The 19,400-nt window shown below is 44.0% G+C and overlaps 1 protein-coding gene across 1 annotated transcript; it reads left to right on the forward strand.

Moving 5' to 3' along the window:
• The first annotated feature begins 864 nt into the window (after window positions 1–864).
• TMEM128 (transmembrane protein 128) lies at window positions 865–10,399 on the forward strand. The gene is made up of 5 exons (XM_032633469.1): window positions 865–990; window positions 2,619–2,760; window positions 6,165–6,323; window positions 8,375–8,483; window positions 9,750–10,399. The coding sequence occupies exons 1-4, from the start codon at window positions 894–896 to the stop codon at window positions 8,472–8,474; spliced, it is 498 nt and encodes a 165-aa protein (XP_032489360.1). The 5' UTR covers window positions 865–893; the 3' UTR covers window positions 8,475–8,483; window positions 9,750–10,399.
• The last annotated feature ends 9,001 nt before the right edge of the window (window positions 10,400–19,400 follow it).

The following is a 19,400-nucleotide window of genomic DNA, read 5'->3' on the forward strand; positions in this document are numbered from 1 at the left end:
GCACAAAATTTCTCAACATATGACACAGTAGGAAGGAGGCAAGAGAGTAGCAAACAGGATTACTGATGGAGGAAAACTTGTGAATTAGTGACACAGTCTTTTTCAGTTTATGAGCGTTGAGCGATGGGAACTGACGGATTTCTGGGAAAGTGCAAATTTAGTTTTCACGTTTCTGGCTGGGGGCAATTTCTCACAAGCCGTAAGAAGGGGGCTAACACGAACCACATACGGGTGCTTCACATTTAAAACCCCAGAACAAATCCATGAGGCAGGTATAATCCCCGTTGTACAGAAGAGGAAACAGGCCCAGAAAGGTTTATTTCTTGCCTGAGCCCCACCCCCCCGGCCACCACCCCCGCCCCCGCCCGCCCCAGCGGTCAGCGCCAGGCCCAGACTCCACCGCAGGTTCCCGGGCCCAGCTCAGCGGTCCTTTCCTCCTCCTGGGTGGCCTCTGACTCTTTCAAGTCTAGCTGGACAACTCCTGAGGAGGAGAAGGAGGAAAGAAGCTGGGGTCTGAGATGCTCTGGGCATACAGTAGCCACGGGGTTCAGGACGCAGAGCACAAAAGCAACGAAGTGCCCCCGTAACGCCCGCGCGCATTCGCCGGCATCGGTAAGCTTGACCCTTCTGGGCTTCCGTAGTTCGGAACAAACTGTATATCTTTAGGTGGGGAAGGATAAATATTTTGAAATTCAAATCATGTTTCCGGATTTGAGCACTGAGACAGCAAAGCCAAACCCTCCGTACGTTCTCACAAACTAAAACCGCGAAGACAACACACCCTCACCCCTTCACAAAAGGAAATCCCTCCCTCCTCCGGCGAACCGATGCCGGAAGTTCCGGTGGGCTTGACGCTTGACGTCACTACCGCCCAGTTTCTGGGCGGTGCTAAGATGGACGCGCTACAGGCTCGGGAGCGACTCCGGCGGAGATACCTGTTCCCGCGGGACGCGGTGGTCCAGCTGGACCGCGAGGGCTACGCCGGGCCGGGTGAGGCACCCCCGCTGGCGCGCTCCGAGTCGCGCCGAGGTTCCCAGAGGCGAGGCGCCGGACACGGCCGGCCCCGCGGGCCTGTCGCAGCCCTACCCAGTCAGGAGGGACCGGGTTTCGTTTTTTCAAGGCTTACCAAGTAGTTTTGCAAGTCGGGTATTTACTGTCGTAAAAGACCCTTAGAGATCAGGTAGCCCTGCGCATCTTGGTCTTCAGGATTCCCAGGAGAGCTGGTTTAACACCTGTTTGGCAATATCCATTAAAATAAAATATATCCACAGATTGTATTTCTAAGAACCTAACAAAGGAGCGTACTCGTAGCAGTACACAAGGGCGTGTGTGCAAAGTCTTTAATCTCAGCTTTGCTTGTAATAGCGAGCGACTGGAAACATCTAATTGTCCGTCAGCAGGGAGCTGGTTAAATACACTTGGCTGTTTATACATGACACAGCAGGCAGACTTTTATGAATCAATGTGGATGCTTTTCAAAGGGAGGCGCAGAACAACGTATGGTATGCCACCATTTGTGTTCAAACCAGATAACATGCGGTGTGTGTTCACCTGTAGATGCATAGAATATGCAAGAATTCAGTAGACGTTATTACTGGTAGCTGCTTTGGGGCTGGGGAACTGGGGTTAAGGATAAAGAGAGCGATTTTATCTTTTTGTCCTGTATGTTGTAAATCTTGTGTATTTATTACTTTTAAAAAGTAAACGCAGAAAACAACATGTGCAGGCATGCTGGTTTATAAATTTTGAAGGTGTCTCGCAGAATTTGTATTATGAATAAGCTTCCCAGGAATTCTGATGGTCAGCTAAAAGCTCGGGAACCTTGGCTACATACTAGTGGTTCTCACATGAACTGAGAGAGAGGGCATGTCAGTCACATGGGGAACTTGTCAGACCCCGTTTGACCCATTCTTTCAGATTGGGTCCCAAATGGAAGGAATTTGACTTGTCCATCACCTAAGACAGTACCATGTTGGGACTGGACCTCCAGTGTGCCCTTTCCACTTTTGAGCTGCCCCAAAAGGTTGTGTTTGTTTAAAAAATTAAAATATGTAGTTGTAAGTAGTGTTTCTGGAAAATCAAGTCCATTTGTGTTCTAATGTTTGCCACTTGCATTTTTCTTAATTAACAGGACTAATCACTTTCCTAGACTACACGTGAAGCATAGCATTAAAATTCCTATACTACCAGATGGCATTATTCTTTCCAAAAGACTATATAAATAAATTTGGTTGCAAAACTCATTTAGCGGTAAAAAAGTTGACTATATTGGACAGGTTTTATGGCAGGCTCCTATTAATTATTTCTAAAAATATAAACCTATTTTGGTGGTTTTACAGAAGAAAGTGGTATATAATGGGAGAGAATGTGGTTCTTAGAAAGCTCTAGGAAATTATTTTATTTGACTTAAAATAGGTGTAATTTAAAAAAAAAAAAAAAAAGGAATTCCCTGGCAGTCCAGTAGTTAGGACTCCAGGCTTTCACTGCCGAGGGAGCAGGTTCAGCCCCTGGTTGGGGAACTAATCCTGTAAGCGGCACGGCGTGGCCAAAAAAAAAGGTATAATTTTTCCTGTGACGTTAATGGTTACTTCATAAGTTGAACTCTCCGTTATTTGCAGAAACCTCTACACCTGTTGAGAAAAAGGAGAAACCTCTTCCAAGACTTAATATCCATTCTGGATTCTGGATTTTGGCATCCATTGCTGTGACCTATTATGTTGATTTCTTTCAAACCGTTAAAGAAAACTTTCACACCAGCAGGTAAGAAAACTTTATTGCTTCGTAAGTTAAACACACTTGTTTTATTTTTCACGTTTTGTGAGCCGAATTCTTCAAACGCTTAGTAGGCGTCTACTTTCTGCTGGGCATGGTGTTGGAGGTGCTGGTAACGCAGAGTTGGAAAAGAGAGTGTGTGTTCTGGGCACGTACCGCAGAGTGGGTGAGGCTGGAAATTATTTCAGTGGGCTTTCTCAGCACAGGTGTTTTGTAGGATGAGGACGGTAGTGAATTTAAGAAGGATCTAATCCATTTGTAAACCATGCAGAGAGAATGACTGAAGGTCTTTAAGAAGATCAAGTACAAGAGCATTGGGAGGAGGGAATGAGAAATGTGGTGGGTGGGAATTGGGTCTCAGAGCTCGTTTTCAGAGAATAGTTATAGCCAACAAGGTAACTACATGTACAGGCTGTGATTGAATTAGAGTTGAGGTCACTGGTGGGAGGAGTCAGGAGCTTTGAGGCAGGATGTCAGATAGTCCATCGTTCGTGAGGATTGAAATCTCTTTAGTGTAAAATCTAGGAGTTGACATGGAGGGGAAGGTTGTTTATCACACTCCTGAGTCCTCACTGGGCATTGGAGAGTGTTCTGGAGGCCCCTAGATAACAGAAAAAGAGGGAGAGGTGTTGGTGGGCATCGGAGCTGGCATCGGGAGGGCTGATTTGCTTAAAGTGCAATTGTAATTGTTTGGAAGGACCAGCGGGGCTAGAAAGGTGCAGACAGGACTGTTTGATCCGGTGATATCGTTGGGGGTCGGGGGACACCCAGTCTCTCCCGCAGAGGCCCTCAGGAAGAGCAGTGACTGCTGGAGGGGCGCCTGAGGAGAGTGAGGGAGCAGGTGGTCCGGGGAAAGCAGGTGGGGGGTGCGGGGGCGGTGTTATGTAAACTATGGCAGGGAGAGAGCTTGTTCCCGTTCCTTATTTCCACAAGCAGGAGCTTTCCCTGAACACTCCCATCTTCTGGCCCTTCCCCTCACTGGCTTCTTCCCTGGGAGGTGCTAGACCTCCTGATAGGGTTTGGGATGAAAAACCAGGCGTGTAGCTCAGCACCTTCTTCCTCTTGGGAGCCAGCTGCCCATGGGAAGCACAGATTCTGGGCTGCTTTTCTGCACCATTGTTTTATGGGGCGACCCTGACACGCGAAGGTCTCTAGGTTTTCACCGTGACTTGAAACCCAGTGGGTAAGTCTGTCTCTTTCTGGGTTTCAGTGTGAGGAAGCACATTGTCACCATTCACCAAAGCTATCTTCTTTTCGTAGCTCTATCAGTAAAGAAGCTGACAGTTGGTCTTTATCAGTTTGGTTTCTTTGTGTCTTTCAATTGGTCTAGAACTTGGGCCGGGAAAAGAAGCGATGGTTGTTTCAGACACCATCAGTAGCACCTGCTGCTTCGTTCATGAAATATCTCATGAGAGCCTGAGATGTATCCAGTTATGGTCACAGTGATGAACAAGGCACATTTCTCACCCTCCACCAGCTCATTTTAGGCTGTGATAGATGAATAAGTCATGTGGTGCGTACTGTTTGCGTGTACGAGGGTATGTGCGGGATGCCGTGAATGCACCTAGAAGGGGCATCCAGTCCAGCCCAGCCTCAGGAGATAGGCCTTTTTGAGGTTTCAGGAGAGATGAGAGGATTTATCCATTTGTGTCCTATGTATCCTTGTATATGAGAATACTAAGTATTCTTAGTAGTTAAAGGAGATGGTGAGGTAAGGAATAACTCACTACACTGTAAGGTGTTTGGGGGCGCCCACAGGAGTAGAGTGGCACACGGTAGCCCACCGGTGGTGTGTGACAGAGCCTGGACTCAGCCTCCGGACCAGGACTGGGGGGCATGAAAACAAAGTGGGAGTCATAGGCCTGTCCTCAAAGAAGTGTCATCTTAGAGGAAAAGAGACAGAAACGCATGGCCGAAGGCTGAGGATTTTGAGTAGAGTAGTGTTGCATTCTTGCTGAGGCCTCGGTAAGCAGCGGGGAGTTGGGGCAGCTGTGGCGGGAGAGCGCTACCCAGAGGCAGTCCGTGCAGGCTGCCTTCTGCTTTCTCGAAAAGGGTTCATTCCTCTGATTTTCCAAATCTGGCCTCCTCCCATGACCAGCAGGGGCTGGAGGGAAGGGGCTGATGAGCTTTTTCTCACACACACTGAGCCAGGTCTTCTGTGGAGTTGGAAGGAGCAAAAAGCCATTGGCCCTTGGGGGAGGACTGGAGATATTCTAGGAACGGGAGGGTTTCATTTAGAAATCTTTTACGAGAGACAATATGAATTAACTCCTTCCAAATTGATATTCAGTAGTTCAAGAAACCCAGCTTAACTTGGAGGAGTTGATGGTATCTGTTGAAATCTTTATTACTCTCACACTCAAAACTTCAGAAACAACCAGAAAGCCGCTCGCTTTCCTGTATGTTTAAAGAAAACGTCCTTTTTTGTCAGTTAGTTTATGAAAGTGTGTGTGTGTGTGTGTGTGTGTGTTTAAAGTCTTACTTTTTCATCCTTTCATGTGTCTCACTCTCATCTTTACCTACCCATCTCCTATTAGATCTAGACTTTCTGCAAGCTGGGATTGAGTAACTGTGGGTCCCTCTGCCCCTTCTCCCGTTGATATTCTTCTTAGAAATAGATATTTAGTCTATTAATGAAAAGTTTTAAGATACCTGATTTGTTAAGTGCTGTCAATTAGCACTTTTTTTTTTAAACCACTTTATTTTTGTGTACATATTTGCTTAACAATCACTGAATTTCTAGTCAGCTTCAGGTATCTGAAGAGCCTTTAAAAGTAGTTTATATTGTCTAGACCCAAGGTATGCTGCACACAGTCTGGAGCAAAATTGCAAATAACATCTTTCTAAAGATAGGCATAGAAATTCTGATTCAGTAAGTTAAGATGCTTCCTTTCTCTAGTGGCAGGGCTGAGTCATACCTGGCTGGTAGGCCCTGTGTTATGGGACAGGACTCAAAATTCAAATCACCTGTATTCAAAGGTAAACTTAACAAAACCTTTGTCAGATACATGCACTGTCAAAAATGGGATCACTGGGGCTTCCCTGGTGGCGCAGTGGTTGAGAGTCCGCCTGCCGATGCAGGGGACATGGGTTCGTGCCCCGGTCCGGGAGGATCCCATGTGCTGCGGAGCGGCTGGGCCCATGAGCCATGGCTGCTGAGCCTGCGTGTCCGGAGCCTGTGCTCCGCAACAGGAGAGGCCACAGCAGTGAGAGGCCCGGGTACCGAAAAAAAAAAAAAAAAAAAAAAAATGGAATCACTGCCATTGGTATGGTAAGCCAGCAATGATATGAGCCTATGTCACATTTCAGATGTGTCAAAAAAGATTATTTACTATTATGTTGCAGAGGATGCAAAAGAGGATAATAGAAGGGTATTATTTTTGTCTCTACAGTTGGTTTCTGTTTGGCGGTACCTTGTTGCTTGTTAGCTTATCGATTGCATTTTACTGCATAGTCTATCTGGAATGGTATTGTGGAATTGAAGATTATGATATCAAGTATCCAACGTTGATACCTATTACAACTGCTACTTTTATTGTAGCAGGAATTTGGTAAGTTACCTTTGGAATGAAAATTTTTTTGATCAGGTAATGATGTACATGGTACAAAATTCAAGAGGGAAAAAAAAGGGAATAATGGGAAAACAGTCTCCTTGATTCCCTTTTCAGTAGTGTCTTTCTTTACTTATATATTTAGTTGTTTAAAATACAAATGGTGACATGCTATATATATATATATATATATATTGCATTTTGCTTTTTAAATCATTTTCATTGTGAAATATAATACAGACAGAAAAGTGGAAGAATCTAAAATATACAGCTGAATTATCATGCAGTGAACCTTGGTGTAAACCCTAACGAGGTCAAGAGAAAGATCTGTGCCAGCCCCCTCTAACCCCTTCCATGCCCCCTCCCAGTCACTGTACCTTCATTCCTGCCCGCAGGTAAACACTGTCCCCACCTTCATGGTAACTGCTTTCTTTTGCATCTCTTATAGAAATGGGTTCATATAGTATGTATTCTTTTACATTTGACTGTTTACATGTAACATTATGTATGATTCGTCCATATTGTGCATAACAGTTGCACGTTTTCATTGCTGTTCAGCATTCCATCTTATAACCAGCTCCCAGTTTATCTGTTCTGCTGTTGATCGCATTTGGATTGTTTCCAGTTTGGGGTTATTATGAGTGATGCTGTTAAGAACATTCTTGTGTATGTCTTGTGTGCCTGTGTGTGTTTCTGTTGGATGTATGTGTACATGAATACATATATACATATCTCTAGAAGGGAAATCATTGGCTCATCGGGTATGCATACCTCCAACTCTAGTAAATAGTGCCAAACTGTTTTCCAGAGTGATCTTTTTTTTTTTTTTTTAAATTGAGTTTGGAATTCTTCCATACCAGTACATATAGATGTGTCTCATTCTTTTTAACAGTTACATCATTATCACTGCATGGACATATCATGATTTATTTAACCAGCTCCCTGTTATTTTATTCTTTTGCTGTTATAAATAATGCCACAATTAACATCATTTTTCATAAGCTAAGAGGTTCTCAGTGAGAAGTTTTTTTTATGTTTATAAAAGTATTTTATAACTTGCTCATTAAAGAAAAATCTGTAAATTACAGAAAAACACAAAGGAAGTAAATCCCATGATCCTGCCAACCAGAGAGAAAACTACACTGAACATTGTGTTTGGGCTTTTAGGTTTTTTTCCTCTCTTTATATTAATTGCATTTTAATTTAGGGAAAACCACACACCTTTGTACATATTCAGTTTAAATGTATTTTTTCCATTATGTATTTTCTGTAGTTGAAGTTTATGGGTGTTTGACATATGTTGCATTGTGATGCGGTTTTTTATTAACCCTTCGGTGACGAGTGTAGACAGTTGTCTTATTTTACAATTTCTTATAAGGCTAACGTCACCCCCAGAAATATTATTGTATGTTTTAGAACAGTAGGATTATAGCTATTTAAACGTCTACTTCTCAAAATATTATGTTAGTCTTTAACTATCTGAAACAGTTATTTAATTGACTATAATTTTCCTTTATTAACTTATGCTGTTAAAAATTCAGTTCATAAAAATCGTTGCACTTAGTGTGTTATTCTTACCTGGCGAAAGGAACAGTATTTTTCTCAATGGAAAGTTTAATAGCAGCTTATAAATGATTACTTTTTCATTCTGTTTCTGACAGAAAAATACTTAAACCATTTTTTTTTTTAACCATTATAGTTTGGTAGTGTGTGAGATTGTAAAAGCAGGCTGTAGTCATTTTATTTCGTGTTCCTTTACAGATACTAATGTTAAGAGACTGAAGCCTCTGTTAAGCCAGGCCAGCTCTCGTTAGAGGAGCTTTAGTGATTCCAGTTCTGAGTACTTTGTGAAGAAATTGTGATATTTCCAATATTGGCTAAGTCACATATCTGAGAAACATGATTTATATATAGAAAGTTACTGGCTGAATGAACTTTCCCAAACCGGGTAAAAGTGAGTCCTTTAAATCTAGATTCTGCAGTAGAATATAGTTGTGTAGAGTATAGCTATAGTTGTGAACTGTGTGGCTATTTTGTCCTTTTCTTTTCAGCTTCAATGTTGCTTTATGGCATGTGTGGTCATTTTTCACTCCACTGCTGTTGTTTACCCAGTTTATGGGGGTTGTAATGTTGATCTCACTCCTTGGATGATTTCTAAAGGTAAGATTTCTGGAATGGTATTTCTAATAATGAATGCATTTGAAAAAGTCTTTCATAATAATTTTCAGTGGACATAGCAATAACGGACTAGTAAATTATTTCAGTCATGTTTACACGAGAGTTGTTCATCCATTGAACTCTGAGGTAGAAGGGACTGTGATCCCTTCCCATTTGCATAATTTAGTTCTAAGTGACTACTTTTTTAGAGAAGGCACCCTGACCTTCCAAGATCTCATGAAGAGAGTATTTGCACCTTCCAATATGGATAAGTTCACACATTGATCGATTTTCTATTGCAATAAACTTCCATCTACTTCTATACAGATGACTGTTGGCTAGATCGTTCTTAGTTAATGGGAATATGGGAAGAATGGGCAATTTTACCCAGTTGAGAAGAAAAATCTGTTTTCTAACTGTCCTGGCTGCCTCATAAAAATCTGATGGATGGTACATCAGCCTTTTCCTTCCATGTTATTTATAGAATTTCTGTTTCCCCAGAGACCACTGTGTCCCTGGGCCTGCTGCCTTCACAATGGGGTCTATTTGCTAATTGGCAGATAACTCATTTATTGAATAAGTATGTGTTCAGAGTACTCACTGTACATGCTTAGGGACATGGTGAAAAAGACAGACGGTCCCTCTCTTCACGTTGCTTACGTTAGAACTTGGAGAAAATCTATTCCATATGTCAGTTTACTTACTTGTAAACTTGAAAACTGAGACCCAGAGGAGTAAACTTCAAAACTGAGACCCAGAGAAGTAAACTTGAAAAACTGAGGCCCAGAGAAGAAAAAGTTAATGCACTCAATTATTGGGGTGCAAAAGAAAACTGACATTGCGGCTCACAGACAGCATGTTCTCCTTTTGGAGTTTGGAAAGCCCCTATAACCAGGTAAAGAAGAAATGGATGTCCTCTCATTGTTGCTAGTCTGAAAATAGCTGCTAGCACACACATGCTGATGTGCAGAGTCCCCTCCACACGTTGTGCTGTGTCTAGGACCGTTTGGACTCTCACAGTATGTCCTCTGTCCCTGTTGACCTGTCGCCACAAGAGCATTCCCTCATCTGACCCTGTCTGCTTTGAATCTCTGGCTGTTCCGTATTGAGTTTTTCCACGTGTTCAGGAGCTTTTGACTTACTGCCGACATCAACGTTTAATTGGTAACAGAGAGCCAGAGAATGTTGTAGGCAGGGAGATTGAACTGTGCTTTTTAATATTAAATCCAACAGCCTGAGATAGAATGTCTCGCTTGGGTTTTCTTTCAGGTGTAAGGGCATGTCAGTTTAAAGTGAATGATTAATATCCTGCTAGCTGAAAGCACCGCAGACGTAATGGAAAAGCTACAGTGTGTTTTTGCATCTATGAAGTGAATGGTTTCCTTGGAAGAATTGTAACTTTATAGCTCTGTAGTTGAAATCAGAATAAATTATATTTCATTTGCATATTCCTAAACTCATTATCGAATTTTTCAGATTCAAAGTAGAAATATTCAAGACAGAAATAACTGATTTGCAGTGTTAATCTGTTTGGATCATTGGAGAAATTGTTGGTGTAAAAATTTAAATGAATTTTCATTAGAGATGCATAATGTACTCCCGATAGTGTAGATAAGTTGTTCACTCTTCCATTTAAGGGTGAGCAGTTCAGTGTATGAGATGACTGGCTGTGTATATAAAGGAATGATAGTGTCATGTGCCTTTAACCCAACTTCAGCAATTCCTATATAATACCATTTTTATAATAGTTTTGTAAGGAGGAGGACCAGTTGAAAGGATTTTGTGTTTTCCCATCACTTAAGATTTATCACTGTGTAAATTACTGGGTTTTTAGCATTTGTTTAACATATGAACTTTTAATCATCTTAAGTACGTGTAATTTTTTTCTTAATATTTAAATAAAGTATTTCTATAACTTTCTTGTGGGTTTTGTTAATACAAACTTTGGAATTGTTTCTGTCTTCAGCTATTAGCACTTTCACTATAGAAATAAGGCTTCTTTTTAGCGAAGGCTACCCTGCTTTTCAAAGACCAATGGCAGACAGTATTTGCACTTTCAAATGCAAATATGTTTACATTAAACCTAAGCATCGTAAGCATTGTGACATTTTAAGTACCTTATGTTGGTTTCTGCACTCCCCACCCCCAAGGGACTTCAGGTATCAACACTAGTGTCTGGCTCGGATCACACCCTGCAGTAGTAGTTAATCTTGACCTTGAGTAGCAGTTAGTCTTTCTCCAGCTGTGAGGCAGGAACAATATCTGTGTTGTTGGGTTGTGGGTGATAAGAATAATGTTTATGAGACACCTACTACAGTGCCTGGCACACAGTAGGTGCTCACTCAATAAATGGTAATGGAGAGGGAATGAAAGACAAAGTAGATCAAAGAGCAGGAATGGGAAGAGGCAGGCATGATCGATAAACAGATTCAAGCTCAGTTTGTGTACATATGCATGTGAGGGTGTGTAGAGAGAGTCATTTAAAGTAAGGAGCAAAGTCAGGCGAAGGTCAGAATCAGGTGGCCAAGTCAGTCAGTGATGTGAGGGTCCAGTGCGAGGCTGAGGTTGCAAACCCAGGAAGTAGGATTAGAGGGAGCACTGGTTTGGTGGGGGGCAAGGGACGTACCCCCGTGACAGCTCCCACAGAGTCTTTGGGCAGATTCTGCAAGAAATCCTTCCTTCCTTCCCTCCCTCCCTCCCTTCCATTTTTCTTTTCTTTTTTTTTTTTTTTTTTTTTTTTTGCGATGCACGGGCCTTTCACTGTTGTGGCCTCTCCCGTTGCGGAGCACAGGCTCCGGACGCGCAGGCTCAGCGGCCATGGCTCACGGGCCCAGCTGCTCCGCGGCATGTGGGATCTTCCCAGACCGGAGCACGAACCCGTGTCCCCTGCATCGGCAGGCGGACTCTCAACCACTGCGCCACCAGGGAAGCCCCATTTTTCTTTTCTTGCAAAGTAGTTTTACTGTTGATACTTGGATAGAAACCTAAGGCTGGGATTTTCTGTGTAACACAGTCATTAGAACCCAGTTAGCCAAGTGCTGATACTGTGGTATAGCTAGGGTGGTAAGGAGGTGATCCTGTTACAAAGAGACATCTGAATAAATTTGTTTAAGCAGGATCATTCCTGGTCCCTGTGCCCATTAAATAAGTGCTGTGCAGATTATTTTGGGTCTTTTCCTATTGTTATAATTATTATTTTCTCAAATAAATTTATTTATTTATTTAGGGCTGTGTTGGGTCTTCGTTTCTGTGCGAGGGCTTTCTCTAGTTGCGGCGAGTGGGGGCCACTCTTCATCGTGGTGCGCAGGCCTCTCACTATCGCGGCCTCTCTTCGTTGCGGAGCACAGGCTCCAGACACGCAGACTCAGTAGTTGTGGCTTATGGGCCCAGTTGCTCCGCGGCATGTGGGATCTTCCCAGACCAGGGCTTGAACCCGTGTTCCCTTTATTGGCAGGCAGATTCTCAACCATTGCGCTACCAGGGAAGCCCTTGTTATAATTATTAAATAAAAACTGTGTCAAGCAGTGTTGTTGCTTCTTCTGTACAAGCCTGTGGGAGGAGCATCCACTCAGAATAGTAATGAATAACGGAATTAACAGTTGTGAATGTTTATCGTGAAAGTCAGGGATATGGTAGAAGCAAGCGTGTGCTCTTAAAAATGTCCCTGACTGACAGTCCCAAGTGTCAAGACCGAGTCTTCCACCCGGGTTGCACACTGGTTGCCTCAGGCCTGCTGCTCAGAGGTTTCCATTGCAGCTGGTGACAAGGCTGTCTTGTGAAGAGTCCTCCAGGTGATTCTAACGTTCAGCCTCATTCCAGAACTATCCTGTTCCAATCACTTTGGGCAGAGACGTCTCTGCAGAAGCTAGAATGTTCGAATTGTCAGGGAACATAGAGATAGCAGAATCGAACTTAGCTACCTAGGCTAAAAACCAGAATGAGGCTCCCTCCAAATCTGTGTCTGGGACCTAGCTTGGGAGGCAATGGTCTTTCTAGGAGACTTTATAGCATTTAACATCCTGGCTGTCTCAGGGTTCTTTGGTTTTATACAACAATAACAAGAAAAGGTCTCTGGCTGTGCTTAAGCAAAAGAGAAATGCATTGGAAAGGAATCGAGGGAAAAGCTAAGAGCCACATCTTTATAAGTAGAATCATTTGGGGCGGTGGGGCGGGGTGGTCCTAGGTAATAGGGGTTAATAGATGCCCTCTTCCGTGGCCACAGTTAGGATAACTGCCCTTCACTTAAAAATATTTTAAAGACTTTGATTCAGCTCAGTGTTTCTTGAGGTGGGAAAGAGCTTGGTAGATTTTAAGAAATGTTTACATAGAATTCATAAAAATAAATAGCAATCAGGAATATTTCGCATACACTAAGGACTAATTTGAAAGAAGCCAAATTGCAGGCTCCGGGTCAAGGGAAGATTGGGAGTTGAACAGAAGAGTAAATTATTCCTAAAAAGGCCACAGAGATCTCTTCTAAGTCTCTCAGATTCAGTTCTGAAGTTGAGGAATGGGATTTTCCCAGTTCGGCAGAAATGTAATGTGTAGCTCTTTTATTTCTAAAGCAATGTGAGCAACTAGCTTTTGGTAAAGCCGTAGCTTTGGCAAACCTTATTTTACCTCACTTTGGGTATATTCATGATGGCTTGAGATGCATCATTCCTATCCGCATACAAATGTGTTGTACTATTTACCATCTTCAAACAAACACCCAAGATAGGGCTCCCTCACGCTTCTCCAGTTATTAACCACTTTTTGAGTCCCCTTTACAGCAAAACTCCACCGAAGAATTCTCCAGGCTTATGATATCCAGTTGTGTTCCTCATTAAAAAAAACTGTATTAGGACGTATGGACTCAAAAGAGTGTGTGTAATGTTCCTTTATGTATAAAAATAGAGTCCAAAAAGGATGTCAGGAACTTGGTCCCTCCCCAGCCCACACTCGGGGGTAGGAGTGGACCCTGGAGTTCACTCAGCTCACTGCTTCCCTTGCTCCCGCGCGCCCAGCCTGCAGCCTGATCCCCACTCTCTCTCAGGACCAGCAGGACTCCTTGTAATCCCTCCACCCCTGGTCATGGTGCCACCACAAAACCTGGGATTCCTTCTCATACCCTGGGCTGACTTCCACGTGCATCTGTCTGTATGTTCTGGTTATCACCTATCACTGCATAACAAACCACGCCCAAACTAAGTGCCTTAGGACAACCACCACCCTTTATTTTGCTCAGGAATCTGAAATTTGAGCAGGAATTGATAGGAACAGCTTGTTATGTATGGGGTGACTCAACTGGGACTGGACGGTCCACTTCCAAGGTGGTTCCCTCGTGGTTGATGAGATGGTGCTGGCCGCCAATTTTACTCCGCCTGGACCTCTTCATGGGCAGCTTGGGTGTCCTCATGGCATAGTAGGTGGGATTCAAGGGTGAGCTTTTACATTAGTTTTCTGTTGCTGTAACAGATTGCCACCAACAGCGCTAAAAATGACAGACATTGATTATCTCACGGTTCTTTGGTTAGAAGTCTAATGTGGGTCTCGGCAGGGCTGCATCCCTTTCTGGAGGCTCTTAGGGGAGAATCCATGTCCTTGTTCTTTCAGGCCGTTGGCAGAATTCAGTCCCTTGCAGCTGAAGGACTGAGATCCGCATTTCCCAGCTGGCTGGCAGCTGAGGGCCATTCTCAGCTTGGAGACGCCAGCCACGTGCATTTCTTGCTCGTGTAGCCTTCTTCCTCCATCTTCAAAGCCTAGGACAGTGGGTCAACACATCGCTCTTATACTTTGAAATTCTCCTGCCTCTTCTTCCATTGCCACATTGCTCTGACCCACTCTTCTGCTGCCTCCTTCACTCCTAAGGGTCCGTGTGAATACATTGGGCCCACCCACCTGGGCCACCCAACATCATCTCCGTGTTGTAAAATCCTTACTTCATTTCAGTGTTCCTTTTGCCAGGTAACACAACATATTTATAGGTTCCAGGGAGTCGGGTGTGGACATCTTTGGGGCCATTACTCCACCTACCACGGTGTTCTAGAGACAGGAAATGGAAGCTACTGCTTAAAGCGTGGGCTCAGAAGCTGAATGTCACTTCCATCCTATGCTACTGGTCAAGCAGTCACAGATCCCCTATTTAAGGGGAGGGGACATGGCTTTGCCCCATCCTAAAGGAGGAGTACCAAAAAATTTGGAGGTCGTGTTTTAAAATTGCCATAGTCTAGCAGCCACTGGAGAGCAGAAGGGAGTTTCCTTAAAAAACTAAAAATAAAGTTGCCATATGATCCAGCAATCCCACTCCTGGGCATATATCCTGAGAAAACTTGAATTCTAAAAGGTACATGCACCCCAGTGATCATAGCAGCTCTATTCACAGCAGGCAAGTCATGGAAGCAACCTAAATGTCCATCAGCAGATGAATGGATAAAGAAGATGTGTATAAATACAATGGAATACTGCTCAGCCATAAAAAAGAATGAGATAATGCCGTTTGCAGCAACATGGATGGACCTAGAGATTATCATACTAAGTGAAGTAAGTCAGACAGAAAAAGACAAATAGCAATGTCATATGATATCACTTATGTGTGGAATCTAAAATATGATACAAATGAACTTATTTACAAAACAAACAGACACAGACAGAAAACAAACATACGGTTACCAAAGGGGAATGGAGATGGGGGAGGAATAAATTAGGAGTTTGGGATTAACAGGTACACACTACTATATGTAAAATAGATAAACAACAAAGTCCTACTGTATAGCACAAGGAGCTATGTTCAATATCTTGTATAAACCCTAAGGAAAAGAATATGAAAAAGAAATATATATATATATATATATATGAGATTCACTTTGCTGTATGATAGAAACTAACATTGTAAATCAACTATACTTCAATAAAAAAAAAGAAAAGTGAAAATTGCCACAGTCTAATCTCTGTTCATAAATTCTCTAGATTCCTTCCACATGCAAAAGTCGTTTATCTTCCAGGAATCACTGAAGTTTCATCCCATTACAGCATCAGGTTCAGGCTCGAGCTCCCGGATCTCATCATCTAAATCAATAAAAGGTGCCTCAGGTGCAAGGTCCTCTCAATCTGCACACCTTTAAAGGTAAGTTACCTGCCAATTACACACCGAACATACAGGGGTGAGATAGACATAGGGTGCTCGTAATAATATTCCCGTTCAAAGAGGGGTAACAAGGCACGTGGCTTCTGTTCCCTAAAAATTCTGAAAGCCAGCTGGGCATATGTCTCCCTCTCTTGTTTAGGGACCAGTGCTGCTTCTTAGGACTGCGCAAAGCTTTAGGCTCTACCCTCTGGGCTCTATTCTACCCTCTGTGTCATCCTTTTTTTAGTGGAAGCTGGTGGTTCTTCCATTAGAACAAGTCTCAGAGAGTGAGAAGTAGAAGAGCTGCTGCTGCTTTTTTTTTTTTTAAATTATTTATTTATTTATGGCTGTGTCAGGTCTTAGTTGTGGCACGAGGGATCTTCCATTGTGGCACGTGGGCTCTTTGCTGAGGCGCGTGGGCTCTCTAGTTGTAGTGCCCGGGCTCAGTAGTTGCGGTGCGTGGGCTTAGTTGCCCCATGGCGTGTGGGATCTTAGTTCTCCGACCAGGGATCGAACCTGCATTCCCTGCATTAGAAGGCAAATTCTTAACCACTGGACCACCAGGGAAGTCCCAGAAGAGCTTCTTGGTAGCATTTAAAGAAATCTTTACCTCCTGGAGCTGGAGGGTAGACATAGCTAAGGATCAGCACAAAACTGAATTGTGAGAGTGGCAGAGTAGCAGAGAAGGCTGAATTCTCAGTCTAGGAAAATATCCACCAGAGTCAGAGCCCTGATAGGGAAGGAGCAGGAATTTGAGAATTGGGAAGGGGATAACTGGTGAAATGCACTTGAAACCTTGCACTCCTAGATTCCTCAGAACCTTCTGGACCTACAGAAGGGCCACCTCCCTCTTACTGGGTGATAGAGCCACTCCTTGCTTGAAGACCATGCTGAGGCCCCAGAGGCGGTAGGAACCTTACAAAGCAATGCTTGCTCTCCTCCAGATTTGTCCCCATGTCCCTCCTGGCCATCCATCCATTATTCTGGATCAAATGCTTGCGTAGCCTTACTGGGGATGTGCTGGCCGGCTGAGTAGAGAGAGGGATCATATGGCAAAGGTGCTTCAGGACCTGAATAACATATACTGACAAATACTTCAGGAGCCTGTGCCTGGGAGTAAATCATGGTGGTGCTGGATTAAAAGCAGACTATAACATTGGTTTAGGGAGAGTTTGTCAGTGTGGGTGCTCCCTTTTGAAACAGGATTCAACACCCTGGCAAGGGCTTGAAGAGATGGTTCTAATCCACTGCTGTTATGGTTCTTGGAGGCTTGGAAAAAGTCATGGCCCACATTAAACAAAGTGGAGATGCCAGGATCGCCATGACACGTTGTGGGGGAAGGGATCAACAGACTCAGGGAAGTGGGCGTGCTCAAGTGGGTCCACCGTGTAAGATTAGAAAACCTACCAGCTGATCTTTGGAGGACCCCAGAGGCTTTCCGTTGATCATGGAGATAAGAAATATGCCAATAAGAAGAGACAGGCATCATTGAGTTGGTCAACAGTGACTGTCCTCTGTAGGCCATGCTGAGGCAGGAATGCTGTTACAGAACTGGTCTCCCTAGCAGCAGTTGGAATGCTAGGATCCCATAATAGTGGAGGCTGTACCATTTTTGCTTTTCCCAGGCAGGTCTAGCAGTGCACCTTCACAGCCTTGCCTCAGAGCTATCTGACTCTTGTTTTCTCCCATAATACAGAACTGGATTATCTGACATTCTACACAGTATCATACTGGGCCACTACACTGATGATCTACAGTCATTGGATCTGATGAGCAGGAAGCAGCCAGTACTTTAGATGTCTTATCTGAAACAGGGTGGATGAGAAAACCTACTAAAATTCAGGAGGCTATAACTTTGGTGAAGTCTCTGGGGGTCCAGTGATCTTGAGCGTGTTGGCATATCACCTCCAAGATGAAAGACAAGATGCTGCTCCTTGTACTTCCTCCCATTAAAAAAGAGGCAAATACTTAATAGGAATTTCTAGATGTTGGAGGCAACATAGACTACATCTAAGTGTGTTACTTTGACCTATTAACTGAGGAACTCACGAGGCTGCCCATTTTGAGTGGGTGTTGGAGCAAGGGAAGGCTCGGAAGCATCTCCAGGCTGTAGTGCACACATTCTCCCACTTGGATCTTATAACCCAGCAAAGCCAATGGCACTTGAAGTATTTGTGGCAAATAGTGGTCTTATGTTGGAGACTCTAGCACAAACCACTAGGAGGGTCACAGCACAGACCACAAGGATTTTGGAGCAAATCCATAGCTTCTTCTGTAGATAATTATTTCTCTTTTGAAAAATAACTTCTCACTTGCTACTAGGCCCTGGTAGAGACTGAATGTCCATCTATTGTATGGACTGCAGTCATCTGACCCACCAAACCACAAGGTTGGGCATGCCCAGCAGTGATATATTGTTGAGTAGGAATGATGTAGAAGACTTGACTTGAGCAGGGTTGAAAACCATGAATCAGTTGCATGCACAGGTGGTTCAGGTTCCTTTGAAACCACTCCTCCTGCATTGTCTCCTTTCCTTTAATTCACACCTGTGGTCTCATGGGGTTTTTTTCATGACTGATGAGAAAAAGCTCAGGCTTAGTTTACAGTGGCTCTATGTGATATGACAACACCAGCCATCATGATATGATGTCCAACCATGTGGACGGCTGCAGCATTACAGCCCCACCCAAAGGGATCCCTGCAGGGAAGGGTGGTACAGGAAAATCTCCCCAGTGGGCAGAGTGTGGAGTGGTACATAAGGTTGTTCACTTTGTCTGGATTGAGAGACGTCCAGAGTACAAATATACATGAACTCATGGATGGTTGCTAACAGGCTACCAGTTTGTCTAGATACTCAGTGACTTGGAAATAAAATCTGAAGATTAGTTACAAGGAGGTTTGGGGGGAAAGTGTGTGGATGGACCTCTCAGAATGGATTCAGGGTATGAAGATTTGCATCTCATGTGAATGCTCACCAGCGGCGTCCCCTACCGAGGAGCGGGATGAAATGGCCGTCCTGTGGGAGTCCGTCAGCCTCGTTGCCTGGCCACCCCAGTGCTTGCTCTACGGGCCCATGTACCAGGTACACGGTGGCAGGGATGGAGGCCATGCATGTGCTCAGCAACACAGAAATCTCTCCAAGGCTGATGTGGTTAACAGAGTGCTGAGTGCAGAACCTGCTGTGATGATCTGAAAAAATAAAATTTTGGAAACGTCTTCCACTGAGAGGGGGAAATCTTTATCCCCTTCCCTTGAATCTGGGAACATAGGATGCCATAAATGATGCTATGTGGCTTCTCAGGCTAGGTCGTAAAGGCCATACAGCTTTTGCTAGTTCTCTTGGAATGCTTGCTTGCCAGATGTTCCCTCCTGGTATGCTCCCTTTCAAAGCCCAGATGCAATGCTGTGAGAGGTTTAAGCCACACATAAAGAAGCGACGTCGAGGTGCTCTGGTCGAGAGTCCCAGCTGAGCCCAGCCTTTGGGTTATCCTATTCCAAGCACCAGAATGTGAGTGAGGAAACCGTTAAATGATTCCAGCCCTGGCCGTTGAGTCACCCTGGCTGTTCAAGTCTTCCTGTAAGCAAAGGAACGCCAAGGATCGCCAGCAGCCACCAGAAGCTAGAATAGGCAAGGAAGGCTCATCCCTAGAACCCTCAGAGAGAGCCTGTCCCTGCCGACACCTTGGTTTCCAAATTCCGGGCTCCAGAGCTGTGAGCCAAGAAATTTCTGTTCAGGAACCCACTTGGTGGTACTTCGATACAGCGCCCTAGGAAGCTAATACACTGCTCGCCTCTCTTATTCTTAGAAACTCTGG

This window comes from Phocoena sinus, chromosome 5 (genome assembly GCF_008692025.1).
Source record: "Phocoena sinus isolate mPhoSin1 chromosome 5, mPhoSin1.pri, whole genome shotgun sequence".
NCBI classification, from domain to species: Eukaryota; Metazoa; Chordata; class Mammalia; order Artiodactyla; family Phocoenidae; genus Phocoena; species Phocoena sinus.